The 26,281-nt window shown below is 40.4% G+C and overlaps 1 protein-coding gene across 1 annotated transcript; it reads left to right on the top strand.

Moving 5' to 3' along the window:
• The first annotated feature begins 1,891 nt into the window (after positions 1-1,891).
• Positions 1,892-25,684, top strand: LOC129843410 (NACHT, LRR and PYD domains-containing protein 3-like). Its single transcript, XM_055912119.1, has 10 exons — positions 1,892-2,391; positions 4,613-4,711; positions 13,751-13,867; positions 14,209-14,293; positions 14,423-14,651; positions 15,026-16,796; positions 17,062-17,235; positions 24,076-24,249; positions 24,498-24,544; positions 24,984-25,684. Exons 2-10 carry the CDS (start codon positions 4,629-4,631, stop codon positions 25,535-25,537), a joined length of 3,234 nt encoding a protein of 1,077 aa, XP_055768094.1. The 5' UTR covers positions 1,892-2,391; positions 4,613-4,628; the 3' UTR covers positions 25,538-25,684.
• Positions 25,685-26,281: the final 597 nt, after the last annotated feature.

The raw sequence follows: 26,281 nt of genomic DNA on the forward strand, positions 1-26,281 counted from the left end.
CGGTACCCCCTGTATATAGTCTCCACATTGACTCTGTACCGGTACCCCCTGTATATAGTCTCCACATTGACTCTGTACCGGTACCCCCTGTATATAGTCTCCACATTGACTCTGTACCGGTACCCCCTGTATATAGTCTCCACATTGACTCTGTACCGGTACACCCTGTATATAGTCTCCACATTGACTCTGTACCGGTACCCCCTGTATATAGTCTCCACATTGACTCTGTACCGGTACACCCTGTATATAGTCTCCACATTGACTCTGTACCGGTACCCCCTGTATATAGTCTCCACATTGACTCTGTACCGGTACCCCCTGTATATAGTCTCCACATTGACTCTGTACCGGTACCCCCTGTATATAGTCTCCACATTGACTCTGTACCGGTACCCCCTGTATATAGTCTCCACATTGACTCTGTACCGGTACCCCCTGTATATAGTCTCCACATTGACTCTGTACCGGTACCCCCTGTATATAGTCTCCACATTGACTCTGTACCGGTACCCCCTGTATATAGCCTCCACATTGACTCTGTACCGGTACCCCCTGTATATAGCCTCCACATTGACTCTGTACCGGTACCCCCTGTATATAGTCTCCACATTGACTCTGTACCGGTACCCCCTGTATATAGTCTCCACATTGACTCAGTACCGGTACCCCCTGTATATAGCCTCCACATTGACTCTGTAACAGTACCCCCTGTATATAGCCTCCACATTGACTCTGTACCGGTACCCGCCTGTATATAGTCTCCACATTGACTCTGTACCGGTACCCCCTGTATATAGCCTCCACATTGACTCTGTAACAGTACCCCCTGTATATAGTCTCGCTATTGTTATTTTACTGCTGCTGTTGAATAATGTTACTTTTATTTTCTATTTTTTACTTATCTGTTTTTTACTCAAAACTTTTTTTTACTTCTTAGAGCATTGCTGGTTAAGGGCAATGTAAGTAAGGCTTTCCCTGTAAGGGTTTACACCTGTTGTATTTGGCGCATGTGACAAATAAAATTCGATTTGATTCGATTTTTTAACTGTACATGTGATATTTTGCCACGGACACGTTTGATTTCTCGATCGGAAGTGGTATTATTTCAAATGCAGAATAGATATTTATTTAGTATTTACAGATGCTCAAAAGGAGCCATTTGAAATGCATTCTGACTGTGCTTGTCCTTCAGCTTGATATGCCTGGTTTGAGGCTCACTACCGAGTTTGGAACTCAATAGTTACAACCGAGGACAGACGCTCTTCAGCCCTCAGCAGCCCCATTCTGTGAGCTTGTGTGGCCTACCACTCTGCGCCTGAGCCGTTGTTTCTCCTAGATGTTTCAACTTCACAATAACAGCATTTACAGTTGACTGGGGAATCTCTAGCAGGGCAGAAATGTGATGAACTGACTTTGTGGAAAGGTGGCATCCTATGACTGTGGCACGTTTAAAGTCACTGAGATTTTCAGTAAGGCCATTCTACTGCTAATGTTTTCTTATGGAGGGAGACTGCATGGCTGTGTGCTCGATTTTATACACCTGTCAGCAACAGGTGTGGCTGAAATAGCCAAATCCACACATTTAAAGGGGTGTCCACATACTTTAGTTTTTTAAATTTAGTTTACTTAAAAAAAAATTTTTTTAAGTAACCTTTATTTAACTAGGCAAGTCAGTTAATTAAGAACAAATTATTTATTACAATGACGGTCTACCGGGGAACAGTGGGTTAACTGCCTTGTTCAGGGGCAGAACGACAGATGTTTACCTTGTCAGATCCGGTTACTGGTCCAACGCTCTAACCACTAGGCTACCTGCCGCTCCAAAAGTGTAATATAGTGTTATGTGCACATACATTTTTACTAACTAGACCCATATCATGTCAACGTTGGTTTACTAAACTCATGCGCAGAAACACACCATCGGGTCTAACGGTCGTCTCACGCCGAACTGCGCATGTGCAGTCCGTTAAAGGCACTCCTTCGAAATCAAGTATTTTTGACTCAAATAATAACGTCTCAGTTTGTCACTTTCACGAAGTTGGAGTAATAAGATGTTCAAATACTTAAAACATTGGCTCGAATCTAGGTTTTGCCTTTATATTTCGAGAAAATGTACGACTAAGGAATCATTTTTCACTTATGACTTCTCAAACACCAAATCCCGACATCGTTCTACTTACTAGAGTCTGCTTCCCAGCGGTCCCGGTAGACTCGGGATGTTGCGTCTGGGTTTAGGAATTCTGGTTATGTAATTTCCTCATGAAGTTGAAAGTACTTTTGTAGGCGATTGCACTTACAAAATGGTTGTTGAAACTGTGGCGCACATTTCTCGGCAACATTAGAAGTCGGGTAAAAGTATTGGTTTGAAGGAAAGACGAGCAGACTCTGGTAAGTCTAGAGGCTACATACAAACTATTATAAAGTTAGTTCGTCATCAGACATTTAATAGTCCAGAGTAGGTTTGATCTATGATCACTGATCATCATGTGTGTAGTGCTGGGGAGCGCGAGGGAGCACTTTCAATTTGAGAATACACGAAGAAATAATTCTGATCAATTCTAAATAAATTATATTTAATGACCAGGTAAATGGTAACGTTACTGTTACAAAAAATATACCAATATAGTCCTACCAGTAGCAGGACAGGGTAGAGCTCCAGGAACAGGGTTGGAGTGAAACCCTACCGGAGGGTAGCGCTCCAGGAACAGGGTTGGAGTGAAACCCTACCGGAGGGTAACGCTCCAGGAACAGGGTTGGAGTGAAACCCTACCGGAGGGTAGAGCTCCAGGAACAGGGTTGGAGTGAAACCCTACCGGAGGGTAGAGCTCCAGGAACAGGGTTGGAGTGAAACCCTACCGGAGGGTAGAGCTCCAGGAACAGGGTTGGAGTGAAACCCTACCGGAGGGTAGAGCTCCAGGAACAGGGTTGGAGTGAAACCCTACCGGAGGGTAGAGCTCCAGGAACAGGGTTGGAGTGAAACCCTACCGGAGGGCAGAGCTCCAGGAACAGGGTTGGAGTGAAACCCTACCGGAGGGTAGCGCTCCAGGAACAGGGTTGGAGAGCCCTGTAATGATAGGCTATTCAATAGACTACATCTGTCAGTATGTATGTCCGTACAAACTTTGATTGAAGACATTTTGACGTCATTTACATATTGTTTTGTGCTCCCTCACCTAAAAAAAATACACCACTGCTTATCATGCTGACCGACCTGATGGCCTTGGCTACATTCTCTGTCCTGCTACTGGTAGGACTATAACATTATGTGAACTGACCTGAACAGGTTTAGACTGGTCATCTATGATATGTAGGTTATATACAGTACATTCTCTGTCCTGCTACTGGTAGGACTATAACATTATGTGAACTGACCTGAACAGGTTTAGGCTGGTCATCTATGATATGTAGGTTATAGCTGAGGTATAGACCTTGATCTGCATATCACTAACAAACTGCTATTATACATTATAACCTAGCCTACTTTACATAATATAACATCTACATATCACTAACAAACCACTATTATACATTATAACCTAGTCTAATTTACATAATATAACATCTACATATCACTAACAACCCACTATTATACATTATAACCGAGTCTACTTTACATAATATAACATCTACATATCACTAACAAACTGCTATTATACATTATAACCTAGTCTACTTTACATAATATAACATCTACATATCACTAACAACCCACTACTTTACATTATAAACTAGTCTACTTTACATAATATAACATCTACATATCACTAACATTCCACTACTATACATTATAACCTAGTCTACTTTACATAATATAACATCTACATATCACTAACAACCCACTACTATACATTATAACCTAGTCTACTTTACATAATATAACATATCACTAACAACCCACTACTATACATTATAACCTAGTCTACTTTACATAATATAACATCTACATATCACTAACAACCCACTACTATACATTATAACCTAGTCTACTTTACATAATATAACATCTACATATCACTAACAACCCACTACTATACATTATAACCTAGTCTACTTTACATAATATAACATCTACATATCACTAACAACCCTCTATTATACATTATAACCTAGTCTACATTACATAATATAACATATCTTACTTGATGCAAATAACCTTTCTGAATGGATCAATGATTTCCCCCTCAGATCAGTCATGTCCGTTTTAGCCCTTCTGTCTACATTCTCAGATACGTTTAGAAAATAACAGATTGAAAGACAATAAATATCCTACTTTTAATGAATACAAATAAGTGTGAGACATGGCCTTGTGTTGCTGTACTGTCTATAACTACCTTAACAAACAGTGACTTATTATTATTATTATTATTGTTGCTGTACTGTCTATAACTACCTTAACAAACAGTGACTTATTATTCTTATTGACAGTTACCATGGAGATGAAATGTCACAACTACATGTTCATGTGATGCATTAAATCACCTGACTGTTTCTATGTCTGTTAGTAAATGTTTTATTTCTCAAAGAGATAATGAATTCATGAGAACAATTGACAATCAATTATTAGTTGTCACTGTGTTAACCACAACCAACATGCTGGATCTCTGTTTAGGGGTCAGTGCTCTAAAATGAGTCTCTCTGGGGAGAGAGAGGAGGGGGGCCCTGCCTCTAAAATGCATCTCTCTGGGGGACATGACACCAAAGCTAAGAGGTAAGATGACAATTTTATGAAGAATTTATTAGGTTCATTTCCAAAATCAATAGCTATCTTAAGATGAATGCACTTACTGTAAATCTCTCTGGATAAGAGAATCTGCTAAATCAGGGGTTCTCAATCCGGGGTCTGTGGAGGTACTGCAGGGGTTCCCAATCCGGGGTCTGTGGAGGTACTGTAGGGGTTCTCAATCCGGGCTCTGCGGAGGTACTGCAGGGATTCTCAATCCGGGGTCTGTGGAGGTACTGCAGGGGTTCTCAATCAGGGGTCTGTGGAGGTACTGCAGGGGTTCTCAATCCGGGGTCTGTGGAGGTACTGCAGGGGTTCTCAATCAGGGGTCTGTGGAGGTACTGCAGGGGTTCCACGGCACCCTGACTGTACTCGTTGCAATGTAAGACATTTGATAGAATTTTCACGACACGACCACTTTGCCTACTCTTAATTACTGCCTAATATAATGGAATTTATATTGTTTTAACCAATTCTGATCGTTGTTACAAGCAGAATTTTGACAATATTACCGTTATATCAACACACTCTTCACACCCGTTTAACAACTCTAAATATCTTTGACATAGTAGACATCAAGTCCCTTCCCAATAATGTTGCCTGCAACGTTGCAACAATGTTCATTTTCATGGAACACATATTACTCCCTAGATGCCTTCAATTGCCCAATTTATAGCCATGCCCAATTTAGGATTATTATTTAACAATGTGATGTTGCTCTCCAAAGGGACAACTTGAAATAACATGATGTAGATAATTAAATAATCAAAAGAAAAACTTGTTTATTATACACTCTTAGAAAAGAAGATTCCTTATAGAACCAAAAAGGCTTCTATCACTTCCTTAATATATGGAACCACTAAAAGTTATATATATTTTTGGGTTCAGTGAAGAAGAACCTCTCGAGTTCTGATCAACGAAAGGTTCATGTTTTGAGGATGTGAACCCAGCAGCCCTCCAGTGGTCAGATCAAGTCCACCTGTTTGTTTTTTTTCCCATCGCCCGGCCCGGGATTCAAACCAGCCACCTTTCGGCCACAGGTCCAACTCCTTAGCCGCTGGATGAAAACCTGAGTTAATCTTCAGAAATAAACATGAGTTAATCTGCCTAAATGAAGACAAAGTGCTATGCAGACATACATGGTATCACTTGTTATACATAATTATTACACATAAATCATTGCCAAAAGCACAAGACATACTGTTGCATGTAGGTCTATATTAATAATAATAATGGATTGATCATATAGAAATATAAAACATTATTTTAACTACTACAAAGCAATTACATGTGGCTCAGGAACCACTGACTCACTGCATTATTCTATAGTATTATCAAGACACCTGCTGTTAACTCTTAACTACTTAGGACAGCTCACGAAGTGTCCTAAATATCTGCCGATTAGGTGGGACTAGAGACTTCATGCATAGCTTTAATTTATACCCATAAGTGTAAAATGTCTTTATTCTCAGCACTTATACGACCAATTTTCTACTCTGAGACACTTTGATATGGGCCCAGATCTCAAAACATTGTTATAAAAAAACTTTGAATGTTTGTTTAACATAATAATAAAAAATGAATATTACTAATGTAACCCACTGTAAAGACTGGGTTTAGTTGATTGTGTTGCACTGCTCATGTCCGCGTCCTGGAACTGTCCGCGTCCCCGTACAGAACTGTCCGCGTCCCCGTACGGTGTGGCGCCAAGGATATTGTCTGGTTACGCGCGGAGTGGGCTGAGGTGATCTTGGGGAATAACGACGGAGTTCACTACAGTGTTGAGACACCGAAGTTTATTGATCAATTAGCTTTTCTTCTTTACGGTCAGGGACAGTATGAGTGTAGCCAGATCCTTTTCACTCTCTATCCTTGTTTCAATTTGTGGTTCACCGGATTCATCACTTTCACCGAGACGAGGTACAGAACTACTTCCGGCGCCCGCTTATGCAGTATTTTGTTTTTTTATGTGTTATTCCTTACATTGGTACCCCAGGTAATCTTAGGTTTCATTACATACAGTCGGGAGGAACTACTGAATATAAGAGCAACGTCAACTCACTATCATTACGACCAGGAATATGACTCTCCCGAAGCGGATCCTGTGTTTTGCCTTCCACCCAGTACAATGGATCTGATCCCAGCCGGCGACCCTAAACAACGACTCCGTAAACGAGGCAAACGAAGCGGTCTCCTGGTCAGGCTTCGGAGACGGGCACATCGCGCTCCACTCCCTAGCTTACTACTCGCCAATGTCCAGTCTCTTGACAATAAGGTTGATGAAATCCGAGCAAGGGTAACATTCCAGAGAGACATCAGAGATTGTAACGTTCTTTGCTTCACGGAAACATGGCTCACTCGAGAGACGCTAACGGAGTCGGTGCAGCCAGCTGGTTTCTTCACGCATCGCGCCGACAGAAACAAACATCTTTCTGGTAAGAAGAGGGGCGGGGGTATGCCTTATGATTAACGAGACGTGGTGTGATCATAACAACATACAGGAACTCAAGTCATTCTGTTCACCTGATCTAGAATTCCTCACAATCAAATGTCGACCGCATTATCTACCAAGGGAATTCTCTTCGATTATAATCACAGCCGTATATATTCCCCCCCAAGCAGACACATCGACGGCCCTGAACGAACTTCATCTGACTCTTTGTAAACTGGAAACCACACACCCTGAGGCTGCATTCATCGTAGCTGGGGATTTTAACAAGGCTAATCTGAAAACAAAACTCCCTAAATTCTATCAGCATATCGATTGTGCTACCAGGGCTGGTAAAACCTTGGATCATTGTTATACTAACTTCCGCGACGCATATAAGGCCCTCCCCCGCCCTCCTTTCGGATAAGCTGACCACGACTCCATTTTGTTGCTTCCAGCCTACAAACAGAAACTAAAACAACAAGCTCCCTCGCTCAGGTCTGTTCAACGCTGGTCCGACCAATCTGATTCCACGCTTCAAGACTGCTTCGATCACGTGGATTGGGATATGTTCCGTCCAACAACAACATTGACGAATACGCTGATTCGGTGAGCGAGTTCATTAGAAAGTGCATTGACGATGTCGTACCCACAGCAACGATTAAAACATTCCCAAACCAGAAACCGTGGATTGATGGCAGCATTCGCGTGAAACTGAAAGCGCGAACCACTGCTTTTAACCAGGGCAAGGTGACCGGAAACATGACCGAATACAAACAGTGTAGCTATTCCCTCCGCAAGGCAATCAAACAAGCTAAGTCCCAGTATAGAGACAAAGTAGAGTCGCAATTCAACAGCTCAGACACAAGAGGTATGTGGCAGGGTCTACAGTCAATCACTGATTACAAAAAGAAAACCAGCCCCGTCGCGGACCAGGATGTCTTGCTTCCAGACAGACTAAATTACTTTTTTGCTCGCTTTGAGGACAATACAGTGCCACTGACACGGCCCGCTACCAAAACCTGCGGGCTCTCCTTCACTGCAGCTGAGGTGAGTAAAACATTTAAACGTGTTAACCCTCGCAAGCCTGCAGGCCCAGACGGCATTCCCAGCCGCGTCCTCAGAGCATGCGCAGACCAGCTGGCTGGTGTGTTTAAGGACATATTCAATCAATCCTTATCCCAGTCTGCTGTTCCCACATGCTTCAAGAGGGCCACCATTGTTCCTGTTCCCAAGAAAGCTAAGATAACTGAGCTAAACGACTACCGCCCCGTAGCATTCACTTCCGTCATCATGAAGTGCTTTGAGAGACTAGTCAAGGACCATATCACCTCCACCCTACCTGACACCCTAACCCACTCCAATTTGCTTACCGACCCAATAGGTCCACAGACGACGCAATCGCAACCACACTGCACACTGCCCTAACCCATCTGGACAAGAGGAATACCTATGTGAGAATGCTGTTCATCGACTACAGCTCAGCATTTAACACCATAGTACCCTCCAAACTCGTCATCAAGCTCGAGACCCTGGGTCTCGACCCCGCTCTGTGCAACTGGGTCCTGGACTTCCTGACGGGCCGCCCCCAGGTGGTGAGGGTAGGTAGCAACATCTCCACCCCGCTGATCCTCAACACTGGGGCCCCACAAGGGTGCGTTCTGAGCCCTCTCCTGTACTCCCTGTTCACCCACGACTGCGTGGCCATGCACGCCTCCAACTCAATCATCAAGTTTGCGGACGACACTACAGTGGTAGGCTTGATTACCAACAACGACGAGACGGCCTACAGGGAGGAGGTGAGGGCCCTCGGAGTGTGGTGTCAGGAAAATAACCTCACACTCAACGTCAACAAAACAAAGGAGATGATTGTGGACTTCAGGAAACAGCAGAGGGAGCACCCCCCTATCCACATCGACGGGACAGTAGTGGAGAAGGTGGAAAGTTTTAAGTTCCTCGGTGTACACATCACGGACAAACTGAATTGGTCCACCCACACAGACAGCGTTGTGAAGAAGGCGCAGCAGTGCCTCTTCAACCTCAGGAGGCTGAAGAAATTCGGCTTGTCACCAAAAGCACTCACAAACTTCTACAGATGCACAATCGAGAGCATCCTGTCGGGCTGCATCACCGCCTGGTACGGCAACTGCTCCGCCCACAACCGTAAGGCTCTCCAGAGGGTAGTGAGGTCTGCACAACGCATCACCGGGGGCAAACTACCTGCCCTCCAGGACACCTACACCACCCGATGTCACAGGAAGGCCATAAAGATCATCAAGGACAACAACCACCCGAGTCACTGCCTGTTCACCTCGCTATCATCCAGAAGGCGAGGTCAGTACAGGTGCATCAAAGCGGGGACCGAGAGACTGAAAAACAGCTTCTATCTCAAGGCCATCAGACTGTTAAACAGCCACCACTAACATTTAGTGGCCGCTGCCAACATACTGACTCAACTCCAGCCACTTTAATAATGGGAATTGATGGAAATTATGTAAAAATGTATCACTGGCCACTTTAAACAATGCCACTTAATATAATGTTTACATATCCTACATTACTCATCTCATATGTATATGTATATACTGTACTCTATATCATCTACTGCATCTTGCCATCTTTATGTAATACATGTATCACTAGCCACTTTAAACTATGCCACTTTATGTTTACATACCCTACATTACTCATCTCATATGTATATGTATAGACTGTACACTATACCATCTACTGCATCTTGCCTATGCCGTTCTGTACCATCACTCATTCATATATCTTTATGTACATATTCTTTATCCCTTTACATTTGTGTGTATAAGGTAGTAGTTGTGGAATTGTTAGGTTAGATAACTTTTTTTTTTTCTTTGGGGGTGGATCAGCTTAATATTGCGGAAAGAATGTTGCTTCCAATGTAATTGTCTGCATCATTTCCAATCCCCCATATTTTTTGGGGTAAATATATATATCCATTCACGTATGCATACATATACACATATATACATACACATACCTACATAGACATACATACTTTTTTTAAAGAGTATACCTTTATTATTATTCCCCGCAAACCCTACCACCGATCCCCCAATTGGAGTAAACTGATAAACATTTCTGTTTTTACCTTCAATTTATACATCTTATACACATTTTACAGACACAGTCTACTTTATAATAGTTCTCTCTTGTTTGTTCTTAGTCCTTCCTCTATTTCTGTTGTCCATCCAGTTTGATTTCCACTTGTAACTGTGCTATTTCACAATAGCTCCGCACCTATACACATTTCACAGATCCCGTATGCCCTACATTGTTTATCTTGTTATTAGTCCCACCCTTCAGCTCCACAGATTACTTGTTGGTTATTACTGCATTGTCGGAACTAGAAGCACAAGCATTTCGCTACACTCGCATTAACATCTGCTAACCATGTGTATGTGACAAATAAATTTGATTTGATTTGATTTTTGAACGATCAGCTAGCTAGCCAAGCTAGTCGGTACAGCTAGGTAAGCTAGCTAGCTACTATACCAGCAGCATCCTAGTTAACTTAGCTAACAATACATCATCCTCTCGTTGACGGATGCTGGCTACCTCTGTCCAGTTCTCCTCTCTTCACTAGATGGACGGTAACTTTAGTGTTTAACCCCTCTGTGTCCAAGGACCAAACTTTTGAATATTATTTTCGGGGTGCCTCAAATAGACTGGACACATTACGTTTTTAATAACGTATTTTTCTGATGAAAACTAGTTAACCTCTAATTCCTCCCAAACCCGGATTCGGGAGCACCCCCATCAGTAAAAAAGCTGACTAGCATAGCCTAGCATAGCGTCACAAGTAAATACTAGCATCTAAATATCATTAAATCACAAGTCCAAGACACCAGATGAAAGATACACATCTTGTGAATCCAGCCATCATTTCTGATTTTTAAAATGTTTTACAGGGAAGACACAATATGTAAATCTATTAGCTAACCACGTTAGCAAAAGACACCACTTTTTTTACTCCACCAGTTTTTTACTCCATCAGTAGCTATCACAAATTCGACCAAATAAAGATATAAATAGCCACTAACCAAGGAACAACTTCATCAGATGACAGTCTGATAACATATTTATTGTATAGCATATGTTTTGTTAGAAAAATGTGCATATTTCAGGTATAAATCATAGTTTACCATTGCAGCCACCATCACAACTCTCACCAAAGCGACTAGAATAACTACAGAGAGCAACGTGTATTACCTAATTACTCATCATAGAAAACTTTTCTTAAAAATACACAGCGTACAGCAATTGAAAGACACAGATCTTGTGAATCCAGACAATATTTCAGATTTTCTAAGTGTTTTACAGCGAAAACACAATATAGCGTTATATTAGCTTACCACAAAGCAAACATCACAACAGCATTGATTCAAGCCAAACATAGCGATAACGTATAAACCACCAAAAGATATACATTTTTTCACTAACCTTCTCAGAATTCTTCAGATGACAGTCCTATAACATCATATTACACAATGCATATAGAGTTTGTTCGAAAATGTGCATATTTAGCGGCACAAATCGTGGTTATACAATGTGATTAGTGGCCAAAACTTCAAGTAATCTGTCCGGCGCCATCTTGGAGAGGCACCTATTCTAATCGAAAACTATTCATAAACTTGACTAAAAAATACAGGTTGGACAGCAAATGAAAGATAAATTAGTTCTTAATGCAATCGCTGTGTTCGATTTTTAAAATTAACGTTACTGCGCAATACAGCGTGCGCTAAAGCGAGACCGCACCATAATTCATGGCGGAATTATTATTTGACATTTGTCAACATAAGTACGAATTAACAGCATAAAGACTGCTTACTATTAGCTGAGCTTCCATCAGAATCTTGGGCAAGGTGTCCTTTCTCCAGAACAATCATCTTTGGGTTGAAAGATGTCCTCTTGTCCTGTCGAAATAGCCGCTAACGTTAGCCACCCACTGGAGAGGTGTCCAACTCGTGAAAGCGCATCACAAAGAAATCCAGGAAAATCGCAATAAACTGCTATAAACTGCTATAAGTCGGTTTAAATTAACTACCTTATGATGTCTTTAACACCTATAACGAATAAAAACATGACCGGAGATATAGAACTACTAAAACGAAAGCGTTTGCAGGACGCCATTGTGATGTCTTCTTGCGCCAGGCGCACCGTTGAAAAGGACGGTACTTCCGTTCCACGGTCTTATATAGGGCCCCAGATTGCGCAATCCACTCCATTCAAATTCTCCCCGCTTACTGACATCTAGAGGAAGACGTATGCAGTGCATGTAGCCCGATGGCTTACATGGGGACTTATAAACTGGCCTCAGAACAGGGACCTCGATTTCTGAAATCTCACTCCCTGACAGGAAATGTGCTGCAGAATGAGTTCTGTTTCACTCAGAGAAATAATTCAAATGGTTTTAGAAACTAGAGAGTGTTTTCTATCCAATAGTAATAATAATATGCATATTGTACGAGCAAGAATTGAGTACGAGGCAGTTTAATTTGGGAACTCATTTTTACAAAGTCGAAATGGCGCCCCCATAGGCTCAAGAGGTTAATTGCATCTGCCATGGAGCCCAGTTTCATAATATTACCAGTGAATGTACTGAGAAAATACGTTTTTCTCGACCAGAGGTGACTGAATTAATGTTCAGGCTTATTGATAATCGTTATAGTAATGAGGTATAATTTCAAAACATGAGCATAAAAACAGGTGATTAAAAACATGAATCATAATTATATTACTTCACAATAATCTGTTAAATGCTTTTTCAGTCCTTCCTCTTGCGTTAGCAGTGTGGAAAGGGACAGAAAGAAGCACACAGGAGTTTTCCTGGGAGGGGAGTGGTGGTGTATCCAAGGAAATAAACTAAACCAATCTTCTGAAATGTCATTTGTGGTCTTATGCTGCCATCTATTGGAATTATGTAGCAACTGCAGTAGTACTGAATAATGTGTAATTCCTTACTAAAGTAGTAATTACTCAGAATTGCAAAATATAACAGTAGTACTGTCATTGAACAACAACATGCCCAACAACATGCCCTACCTGTCCCAGACCTGCTGTTTCCAACTCTTAATGATCGGCTATGAAAAGCCAACTGACATTTATTCCTGATTATTATTTGACCATGCTTGTCACTTATGAACATTTTGAACATCTTGGCCATGTTCTGTTATAATCTCCACCCGGCACAGCCAGAAGAGGACTGGCCACCCCTCATAGCCTGGTTCCTCTCTAGGTTTCTTCCTAGGTTTTGGCCTTTCTAGGGAGTTTTTCCTAGCCACCGTATTTCTACACCTGCATTGTTTGGGGTTTTAGGCTGGGTTTCTGTACAGCACTTCGAGATATTAGCTGATGTACGAAGGGCTATATAAAATAAACTTGATTTGATTTGATTTGATTTTGATGATTAGATAGTGAAAATACACACCGATTCCTGTAAACAAAGCTAATTTACGAACATTTCTGAAAAGTGATACATAGCATTTTGGAATGAAACTCTTCTTATGTTTCCCCATCTGAGCTCAGAGTAGATGAGAGATATAATGTTTGTCTCTGTTGTGTTGAAGCCCAATCAAGCAGGAGAGACCAGCCTCCCCTGTACCCAGCTGTGTGTCCATGAAGAGTGACAAGTCTATGGATCATTCTATAATGTTTAGAGAGGGAGACTTTTCTACTGAACAAAGGTAAGAAGAACTCATGGGTCATGGTCAGTGAGTTAAACAACACTGTCTCTAGTCATTTCTCCTCTCCCATTTTCCCATTTATTTTTGTTGTTTTCATAATCCATAGGCTAATCCTTTTGTACATTTTCATAGTCCTTAAACAATATTAAACAAACACAACATTCCCTCCGTGTGTTTGTTTGTGTGTGTGTGTGTGTGTGTGTGTGTGTGTGTGTGTGTGTGTGTGTGTGTGTGTGTGTGTGTGTGTGTGTGTGTGTGTGTGTGTGTGTGTGTGTGTGTGTGTGTGTGTGTGTGTGTGTACTCCCTGGATGAAGAGATGTAATCTCATGTTTTGTCCACAGAAACCAACAGGAGAGATCAGAGTCAGAGATTCTCAGTGGTCAGTCTTCCCAGAGTCATCAAACAGACCTGGCCTCCATATTCAGTGTATGTGGTCCTGTTATATTCATTTGTTTTTGTTTACCTCAAGTGAAGTTGATCTGTCAATCATTCATTCATGTGTTAATGAGAAAGCATTTTGTCTCTTGCTTAACTTATTTACTTTATTTATTTCAGTTGCTTGAAGAGAATATTATGACATTTGTGAAGAATGAGCTGAAGATGATCAAGAGGATTCTTAGTCCAGAACTCCCAGAAGGCTTTGAGAGTCAGAAGCAGGATAAGGAAGTGGTGGGTGCTGAAGATGAGAAGCAGGAGAGCAGTGCCAGAGAGGGGGCTCTGAAGATCACACTGCACGTCCTGAGGAAAATGAACCAGAAGGACCTTGCTGACACACTGGAGAAATGTAAGATCTGTCTGCCTCATGTTGAATGCTGTTTTATAACATTTAAAAGCTGTAGCTAAAGTACAGCTAAAGTAGTTGTGTAACTCAATGATATTGTAGCAGCCTTAACACAACACCTAGTGACCTCATCAAGTAGCAGCAGGGATGTGTTGTGGTGATTAATTTAGAGAGAGAGAGAGAACATTAATAATACCATCAATAATACCAATAATAATATAATCAGTCACACCAGTCTGTAATGCATTATGAAAACATTTACACATTTATACAGTCAGTTAAGAGAATAAATTATTATAATGTAAAATTTTATAACAGTCCTACAATACTGTAGTCATTAAAACAGACGTAATATTAATATCCTCTGTTATTTCTAGATTCAGATGAGCTTGCTGTGATTTGCCAACGTGAACTCAAATCTAATCTAAAGAAGAAGTTTCAATGTGTATTTGAGGGGATCGCTAAACAAGGAAACCCAACACTTCTCAATAAGATCTACACAGAGCTCTACATCACAGAGGGTGGAACAGGAGAGGTCAATAATGAACATGAGCTGAGACAGATTGAGACAACAACCAGGAAACAAGCAAGACCAGAGACTGCAATCAAATGTAACGACATCTTCAAACCCTTAACTGGACAAGACAAACCTATCAGAACTGTGCTGACAAAGGGAGTCGCTGGCATTGGAAAAACAGTCTCTGTCCAGAAGTTCATTCTGGACTGGGCTGAAGGAAAAGCAAATCAGGATGTCCAATTTGTATTTTCATTCCCTTTCCGGGAGCTGAATTTGATGAAAGGTGAAAATCTCCCCTTGATTGAACTTCTCAATCACTTCTCAATGGAAACCAAACAATCAGGAATCTCCAACTACGACAAGTACAAAGTTCTGTTCATCTTTGATGGTCTGGATGAGTGCCGACTGCCCCTAGACTTCCAGAAGAACAAGATCTGTTGGGACGTCACAGAATCAACCTCAGTGGATGTTCTGCTGACAAATCTCATCAAGGGAAATCTGCTTCCCTCTGCTCTCCTCTGGATAACTACCCGACCTGCAGCAGCCAATAAGATCCCTTCAGTGTGTGTTGACCAGGTGACAGAGGTACGAGGGTTCAATGACCCACAGAAGGAGGAGTACTTCAGGAAGAGATTCAGTGATGAGGACATGGCCAGCAGAATCATCTCACACATAAAGACATCAAGGAGCCTCCACATCATGTGCCACATTCCAGTCTTCTGTTGGATTTCTGCAACAGTCCTTGAACCCATGCTGAAACATAAGAGAGAAGAGATGCCCAAGACTCTGACTGAGATGTACACACACCTTGTGGAGTTTCATACCAAACAGAAGAATGAAAAGTATCTTGGGAAAGAAGAGACAGGTCCACACTGGAATAAGGAGATAATTTGGTCACTGGGAAAACTGGCTTTTCAACAGCTTGTGAAGGGCAATCTGATTTTCTATGAAGAAGACCTGAAAGAGGCTGGCATTGATGTCAATGAAGCCTCCGTGTACTCAGGATTGTGCACTCAGCTCTTTAAAGAGGAATGTGTGCTGTACCAGGACAAGGTGTACTGCTTTGTTCATCTGAGCATTCAGGAGTTTCTGGCTGCTGTATATGTGTTCCTCTCCTTCATCAACAACAATGAGAATCTAATGGACAAACTGCAAACAAAAGACAAGTCTGAAGTTGCTTTCTACAAGAGTGCTGTGGATAAAGCCTTACAAAGTGAGACGGGAAACCTGGACCTTTTCCTCCGCTTCCTTCTGGGCCTCTCAGTGAAGTCCAATCAGAAGCACTTACAAGGTCTACTGACAAAGACAAGAAGCAGCTCACAGAGCCATGAAGAAACAGTCAAGTACATCAAGGAGAAGATCAGGGAGAATACCTCTCCAGAGAGGTGCATCAATCTGTTCCACTGTCTGAATGAACTGAATGACCATTCTCTAGTGGAGGAGATCCAAAGCTTCCTGAGCTCAGGAAGTCTCTCTAGAGCCAACCTGTCACCTGCACAGTGGTCAGCTTTGGTCTTTGTGTTGCTGACTTCAGAAAAGGAGCTGGATGTGTTTGACCTGAAGAAATACTCCAGATCAGAGGAAGGACTTCTGAGGCTGCTGCCAGTGGTCAAAGCCTCCAGAGCTGCTCTGTGAGTAAATAAAATGACATATAAGAACTAATCATCAGGAAGAAATATTCAGTTTAGAGTTAAATATATATTATTGAAAAGATTATTGAATAAGTGTATTGGTGTTCACATTTGTATAACATTATAGCCATACAATTTTAGGAGATGGAATAAGAATCTATATGCTGTTTGAGAGAATAAACCAAATGCATCTGCCATTGTCCTTCTACACTACTGGTGTTAAATTAACAGTGTGTTTGTGAAGTCATGATGATCTCTTTGTCAGGCTGTCAGGCTGTGGAGTCACAGAGGAAGGCTGTGCTTCTCTGGTCTCAGCTCTGAGGTCAAACCCCTCACATCTGAGAGAGCTGGACCTGAGTAACAATGACCTGAAGGATTCAGGAGTGAAGCTGCTCTCTGCTGGACTGGGGAATCCCCACTGTAAACTGGAGACTCTGAGGTCAGTATTCCTGTAGTTGGTCAACAAGTGATAACTGTTCTAGCTACATAACTCAAAACACAACCAAATCAAGCTTGATATAGTCATTGTGTGCAAGGAATATCAGACCAAATACTAAACTTTTGACTACTTTAATTCCATATAAGTGAATTGGTCAGAATACTTATGACTTCTTCAACTGGGGGACTAGATACATAAAGTGCTTTCATTTCTAAACGGTGAATCCGATTGTGACTCATTTCAAGAAACTAGGCATATGGGTCACTACTTCACAGGAGAGCTGTTTGAAAGTAAACTTTTTTTAAATAAAAATGCATTTTTTGGATGAAATGTGAACTTTCACGTCCCTTAATAACAGAATTGTATGCCATCTATAAATACGAATACACATTTTAAATTACGAGCCTAGTTGGTTAAGCCACGGAAAAACACAGGAACCTTCCCGCTAGCCATGATTGGCTGAGATAATGCCTGGGCTGGACATGCCCAGAGATGAGTTCGGATTGGTCTGCAATTCTTCTGTCTATGACATGAGCTGGTCGGTAATCTTTTCTAACTAGCTTTAAAAAAAAGTTATCATGTACTAGAACTGCAAAAGTGTTGCTCTCTATTTTCTGGAGGACCGAGTTTTGAAATCAGTGGAATGCCCGGCGGAATTAGTATGATAGCTAAGGACATAGAGAAAATTCTACCATTTGATTGCAAATATGCAGAGGGGGTCGAAAAGAGAACACACAGAAGGCTTTTGTATAATACACCTGTCTCCGGATTACATCTTCAAACTAAGGGCAACCATAGCATCCGTGACAGAGAGGGAGAAGCGTCCATCCATGTAAACGGGTAAGATAGTCTAGCTAGCTGTCACACCCTTGACCTGTCTTTGTACTTGTCTCTACACCCCTTCCAGGTGTAGCCCATCTCTATTCTGTATTTATACCTGTGTTTTCTGTTTCTCTGTTGCCAGTTAATCTTGTCTCGTCATGTCTACCAGCATTTTTCCTGCTTTTCTCTAGTCCCTGTTTTCCCGGTTTTGACCATTATGCCTGCCCTGACCCTGAGCTTGCCTGCCATTCTGTACCTTGTGACACTGCCCTGGATTTCCTACCACTGCCTGCCCTGACCCTGAGCCTACCTGCCGTTCTGTATCTTGTGACACTGCCCTGGATTAAAGACCTCTGCCTTCTCTTGACCTGTCATTTGCCTGACGCCTGTTTTTGCAATAAACTTTTGCTACTTTGAACTATATGCATCTGGTTCTTCTCCTGAGCCGTGATACTAAATACATTTTCAGATATGACATGTTTCTAATTTTGTCTAATATCAAACAAGCTGCATCAACCATAACCTGAAAGTACAGCTGTCACGCTGCTTAACACATTATAGTGTTCAACAACCATATTAACTTCTTGTTAATATGGGGGCGCTGTTTTCACTTTGTAAAAATTCGTTCCCAAATTAAACTGCCTCATACTCAATTCTTGCTCGTACAATATGCATATTATTATTACTAGTGGATAGAAAACACTCTCTAGTTTCTAAAACCGTTTGAATTATATCTGTGAGTAAAACAGAACTCAAGTTGGAGCAAACTTCCTGTCAGGAAGTGAGAAATCTGAAATCGGGCACTCTGTTCCAGGGTCAGTTAATTAATTTGCATGTCTTCTATTGGTCGACATGCACTGCATACGATTTCCCTTAGATGTCAGTAAGCAGTGAGAATTGGAATGGTGTTGCTAGGTAGATCTGAGGCCATATAAAGGCTCTTGGAACGGGGGGTGCACTCTTTTCAACGTTCGCCATGACGCGAGACAGACCTCAGGATGGCATTCTGAAAAGCTCTCGTTATAGGCCTTAGATATATCCGGCTCTGATTTTATTCGATATAGGTGTTAAAAACATCATAATGTAGTTATTTTAAACCGAGTTATATCAGTTTATATGAGTATATTGCGATTTTCAGAATTTTCTTTGTGCTGCGTTATGAAAAGTTGGACACGTCTGCGCCACATAGCTAATGTTTGCTGCTAATTACACGGTTGAAGACGACATTCTACAGCCGAGCAACGATTATTATGGACAAAGGACAACTTGCCCAAGATTCTGAAGGAAGCTCATCAAATAGTAAGAACTATTTATGATGTTAATTCGTATTTCTGTTGAAAAATGTAAAATTATTATTCCGCCATTAATTTCGGCACGGTCTCGCTTTAACGCCCGCTGTATGTCGTAGTAACGTTAATTTTAAAAATCTAACACAGCGGTTGCATTAACCTGTTGAGGACAGAGGGCGCTGTTTTCACTTTGGGGGAAAATCGTGCCCAATTTAAACGGCCACATACTCGATTCTTGCTCGTACAATATGCATATTATTATTACTATTGGATAGAAAACACTCTCTAGTTTCTAAAACCGTTTGAATTATATCTGTGAGTAAAACAGAACTCATTTTGCAGCAAACTTCCTGACAGGAAGTGGAAAATCTGAAATCGATGCTCTGTTCTAGGGCCTGCCTATAAATGGCCTTCATATATATCAGTATACATGCACTTCATACGTCTTCCACTAGATGTCGACAGGCAGTGAGAGAAGAAATGGAGTGTATAACTTGATCTGAGGTCGAATAAAAGCTCTTGGCATGACGTGTCACCAGTTTCCTGTTTTCTGGAGCGCGCGAGAAGGGCCCTGGTATTGCCTTCTGAAAAGCTGTCGTTATAGACGACTAATATCTCCTGCTTTGATTTTATTTGATAAATGTGACAATATCATCGTAAAGTATGTTTTTTCAATATAGTTTTATTAGATTATTGAAATTTATTCGGGACGTTAGGCGTGTTGCGTTGTGTGCCTTTGTTCAGGAAGGAGAGCTTCGCGCTACTTTGCTAGCTTTCCGTGCTAATTGACTGGAGAAGAGGACATTCTAAAACCAAACAACGATTGTTCTGGACAAAGGACCCCTTGTACAACATTCTGATGGAAGATCATCAAAAGTAGGACCCATTTTATGATGCTATTTCATATATCTGTCGAACATGTGAAATAGTAGTTTGCGCCCAGATTTTGGGCACTCTCTCGCTATAACTAAGCTGGATGTCGTAATGAAGTTATTTTTAGAATTCTAACACGGCGATTGCATTAAGAACTAGTGTATCTATCATTTCCTATACAACATGTATTTTTTAGTCATGTTTATGAATAGTTATTTGGTCAGAATATGTGTGTCAGAAAAAGTGTCAGAAAAATATCCGGACGTTGTGGGAAAAAAAGATGCTACGTTAGCACAATGTATAACCACTGATTTCAGCTCTAAATATGCACATTTTCGAACAAAACATAAGTGTATGTATAACCTGATGTTATAGGACTGTCATCTGATGAAGGTCTATGAAGGTTAGTGAAAATTAATATCTTTTGCTGGTTTATTCGCTATCGCTAACGTGCCTATTGCTATCGCTAACGTGCCTTGATGAATGAATGCGGTAGTGTGGTAGGCTATTGTAGTAAGCTAATATAATGCTATATTGTGTTTTCGCTGTAAAACACTTAAAAAATTGGAAATATTGTCTGGATTCACAAGATGTTTGTCTTTAATTTGCTGTACACCATCGATTTTTCAGAAATGTTTTATGATGAGTATTTAGGTATTTGACGTTGGTGTCTGTAATTACTCTGGCTGCTTCGGTGCTATTTCTGACGGTAGCTGTGATGGTAGCTGCAATGTAAAACTGATTTATACCTCAAATATGCAAATTTTTTGAACAAAACATAGATTTATTGTATAACATGTTATAAGACTGTCATCTGATGAAGTTGTTTCTTGGTTAGTTTGGTTGGTTCTTGATTAGTTAGGTTGGCTTTGTGCATGCTACCTGTGCTGTGAAAAATGTCTGTCCTTTTTTGTATTTGGTGGTGAGCTAACATAAATATATGTGGTGTTTTCGCTGTAAAACATTTTATAAATCGGACATGTTGACTGGATTCACAAGATGTGTATCTTTCATTTGCTGTATTGGACTTGTTAATGTGTGAAAGTTAAATATTTCTCAAAAATATTTTTTGAATTTCGCGCTCTGCTTTTCAGTGGAATGTGGGAGGAGTTCCGCTAGCGGAACCCCGGTGCCAGACAGGTTAAGAACTAATGTATCTTTAATTTGCTGTCCAACCTGTATTTTTTAGTCAAGTTTATGATTAGTTATTGATTAGATTAGGTGCCTCTCCAAGATGGCGCCGGACAGATTGTTTGAAGTTTGGCTACTATTCACATTGTATAACCACGATTTATGCCGCTAAATATGCACATTTTCGAACAAACCCTATATGTATTGTGTAATATGATGTTACAGGACTGTCATCTGATGAAGTTTATGAAGGTTAGTCAAAAATTATATATCTTTTGCTGGTTTGTTACGATCGCTAACCTTTGCTGCTGGTAAATGGCTTGTGCTTCTAGCTATTGTGGTAAGCTAATATAATGCTATATTGTGTTTTCGCTGTAAAACACTTTAAAAATCGGAAATATTGGCTGGATTCACAAGATGTTTGTCTTTCATTTGCTGTACACCATATATTTTTCAGAAATATTTTATGATGAGTATTTAGGTATTTGACGTTGGTCTCTGTAATTATTCTGGCTGCTTCGGGGCTATTTCAGATTGCAGCTGCAATGTAAAACTGTGATTTATACCTGAAATATGTACATTTTTCTAACAAACATATGCTATACAATAAATCTGTTATAAGACTGTCATCTGATGAAGTTGTTTCTTGGTTAGTGACTATTTATATCTTTATTTGGTCGAATTTGTGATAGCTACCTATGCAGTAAAAAAATTGTGAGAAAAAAAAAGTTGGGTCTTTTGCTATCGTGGTTAGCTAATATTGTGTTTTCCCTGTAAAACATTTTAAAAATCGGAAATGATGGCTGGATTCACAAGATGTTTATCTTTCATTTGGTGGCTTGGACTTGTGATTTCATGAACATTTTATTATATGATATCCCTGTCGCTTTAGGCTATGCTAGTCAGCTTTTTTGATGGGGGGATCCTGGATCCGGGGTTGTGACTCGTTAGAGGTTAACAGACTATTTTTATAAATATTGTTTTGTTGTTGCATTTAGCTAATGACAATGCTGTTATGGAGGTAATTACTTTGGTTTGTGAGGTCAGAGTTCAGCATGTGGGAAAGTTGTTTTCATTTTAAGTTAAATCGTACTGGTAGGTAGGTAGCTAAATTTAGCTGGCTGGCTCGCTAGCTAACATTACGTATATGATCTGTGTATTAATATTATTCGTATATCAGAGCCATTTGCATTGCTAGTTATAGCCTAATGTTAGCTAGCCAACATTGAACCTGGTTGGCTAGCTATCTGCAGATTCATCAGGGTAGTAACGTTATGAGTTGGGATTATGGTTCATTGTTTAGCTAGCTAGCTACATGTCTAAACAAAAGACTCCACTATGCAAGTAACCATTTCAACTAAATGTTTATGATGTCACTGCGACAACTGTCGATAGACGTAGCTGGTAAATGTGTTTTGGCTATCTGCTCTGACTTCAGTGCTCACTCGTCTGAGTGTGCCAGAGCACAGAATAACTGACAAATTTACGAACGCTCAACACCCGTTGAAAATGGCCGGTGTCAGTAAACGTTGGCAAAAAAACATAATTAAATTGTTGCCAGCAGCACAGTTAGTCACCAAAGCTCTGGATAACATGAAAACAGCCCAATCAGCTTGGACCAACCCTACTCCTCGGCCAAAGCATCCAGTGTGTGCTCTGAACGTTCTGAGAGCGAAACACTCTGAATTTACGAACACAATCTGACAATTCTCTGAGTTTACGAACACAATCTGACAATTCTCTGAGTTTACGAACACAATCTGACAATTCTCTGAGTTTACGAACACAATCTGACAATTCTCTGAGTTTACAAACACAATCTGACAATTCTCTGAGTTTACGAACACAATCTGACAATTCTCTGAGTTTACGAACACAATCTGACAATTCTCTGAGTTTACGAACACAATCTGACAATTCTCTGAGTTTACGAACACAATCTGACAATTCTCTGAGTTTACGAACGCCCAAAGCACACTCTGAGAGCACTCTGGTACTCCAGATTAAATGTTTGAACACACCTGTAGTATAAACCAGCCTTTAGTCTTGACATCTTTGGTTGTTTTGTACATGGCCTCACATGTGAATCCTTAAAGAGATGGGTGGAAACGATGCTGAATGGGTGTAGACAGAGAAGAGCTCTCCAGTAGGTACCAAAACATTCAACGGCCATTTTCTCAAAAGTAAGGTTACATGTTTATCAACTTTCAAAGCAGAACATTTTCCCTTTGTTCCTCGACTGTAGTGTGATATGCCATTTTCTAGCTCTGAGTCTCTACTTTTATCCAATGTAAAAAAACATTGCTACATAAGACCCGAATTGAGGTGGTCGGTCACAAATATCCTCAAATAAAAGGTGACATTATGTACTGTCACCTCATATGAAACATTTGATCTGAAATCCAAAATGCTGGAGTATAGAGCCACATTTAAGATGTTAGCTTCACTGTCAAAATAGATATGATGTGGACTGTATACTCAATACAATCTAAATCTGATACCTCACTGTCTGTCTTTTGACTGATACTGCTTTTTAAACTGGTCTGGTCAGTCTACTCAAATATTTGTACTATACATTTTTTAATAATGATACATCCATTTATGAATTATTATGGCAGGTTTCAGGACACTGATATATTTGACAATTTTGAAAAAATATAATGCTAGTCCATTTTCACCACCAAAGAATAGCAGTGTGATTTTAATATGATTTGACACTTTGCAGTCTGTCAGGCTGTGGAGTCACAGAGGAAGGCTGTGCTTCTCTGGTCTCAGCTCTGAGGTCAAACCCTTCACACCTGAGAGAGCTGGACCTGAGCTACAATCACCCAGGAGACTCAGGAGTCAGACTGCTCTCTGCTGGACTGGAGGATCCACACTGCAGACTGGAGAAACTCAAGTATGTAGAGAGTTTATGTCAATGTTCATATCAGCCATGTTTGAGTTATCAGAATAGTTCAGACAAACATTATTACAGCCACTTGGACTAAGGTGTGTGTGTGTGTGTGTGTGTGTGTGTGTACAGTGTGTGTGTGTGTGTGTGTGTGTGTGTGTGTGTGTGTGTGTGTGTGTGTGTGTGTGTGTGTGTGTGTGAGAGTTCAGGTGTATCCCTCAATGACTGTCTGTTCTTTCTGCTTACCGCTACAGTGTGGAACATGGTGGAGAGTACACAATGAAACCTGGGCTTATAAAATGTGAGTGTTGACTGCTGTGAAGAATATGACTAAGAATAAGTCTTAATTAAGTCTTAATTAAGTAATTAAAGTTAAGTCAAAGTCAAAGACCACCATCATTACTTACTTGGTCATATTAAATATCAGCTGTAGTTTTACAGAAGCAGAAATCAGGGACACCAAAGTTTACAAAGAGTTGATTGGACAATGTGTGTGTCTGTGTATGTGTGTGTTGCGTTCGTGTTACGTTAGAAGTGTGTGTGTGTGTGTGTGTAATTGGAATAAGTGTGTTTTATATTACCATACAGTACAACATATGATCATTCAACAAATCTCAAGTTACCTTAACTTCTCCTTTTGATACCTAGAAACATCTACATTAAATTAATTAGTGAAAAGTGAGTTCATTCTAATGTGAATGATGATGATTTCTAATATTGTGTCTGGTTTCATCCATCAGATGTCTGTGATCTCACACTGGACCCAAACACAGTAAACAGATTCCTCTCTCTGTCTGAGGAGAACAGAAAGGTGACACGTAGGACAGAGGAGCAGCCGTATCCTGATCACCGAGAGAGATTTGAGGACAGGGAACAGGTGCTGTGTAGAGAGGGTCTGACTGGGCGTTGTTACTGGGAGGTAGAGTGGAATGGGAGTGGGGCTGATATAGCAGTGACATATAAAGGAATCAGCAGGAGAGGAGGGGGTAATGACTGTGTGATTGGATTAAATGACAAGTCCTGGAGTCTGTTCTCCTCTGACAACAGTTACAGAGCCAGGCACAATTATAATACCACTACCATAGACGTCCCCTCCTCCAGCTCCCACAGAGTAGGAGTGTATCTGGACTGGCCAGCCGGCACTCTGTCCTTCTATAGAGCCTCCTCTGACACACTGACCCACCTGTACACATTCCACACCACGTTCACTGAGCCCCTCTATCCAGGATTTTGGCTTTACTATGACTCCTCAGTGTCTCTGAGTCATGTGGTCCCTGTATCAAACACAACATGATGTTTCACTCTAATCAATGCTGTTTTCTATGTTTCTATATAATCAATGCTGTTTTCTATGTTTTTATATAATCAATGCTGTTTTCTATGTTTCTATATAATCAATGCTGTTTTCTATGTTTCTATATAATCAATGCTGTTTTCTATGTTTCTATATAATCAATGCTGTTTTCTATGTTTCTATATAATCAATGCTGTTTTCTATGTTTCTATATAATCAATGCTGTTTTCTATGTTTCTATATAATCAATGCTGTTTTCTATGTTTCTATATAATCAATGGTGTTTTCTATGCACCATGCTGTCATTATAATATCCACTATTCTGTCAGTTTAATATCCACTATTCTGTCAATATAATATCCACTATTCTGTCATTATAATATATACTATTCTGTCATTATAATATCCACTATTCTGTCATTATAATATCCACTATTCTGTCATTATAATATCCACTATTCTGTCATTATAATATATACTATTCTGTCATTATAATATCCACTATTCTGTCATTATAATATCCACTATTCTGTCATTATAATATCCACTATTCTGTCATTATAATATCCACTATTTTGTCATTATAATATTCACTATTCTTTCATTATAATATCCACTATTCTGTCATTATAATATCCACTACATTATAATATCCACTATTCTGTCATTATAATATCCCCTATTCTGTCATTATAATATCCACTATTCTGTCATTATAATATATACTATTCTGTCATTATAATA

The sequence above is a fragment of the Salvelinus fontinalis genome, unplaced genomic scaffold (genome assembly GCF_029448725.1).
Source record: "Salvelinus fontinalis isolate EN_2023a unplaced genomic scaffold, ASM2944872v1 scaffold_0132, whole genome shotgun sequence".
NCBI classification, from domain to species: Eukaryota; Metazoa; Chordata; class Actinopteri; order Salmoniformes; family Salmonidae; genus Salvelinus; species Salvelinus fontinalis.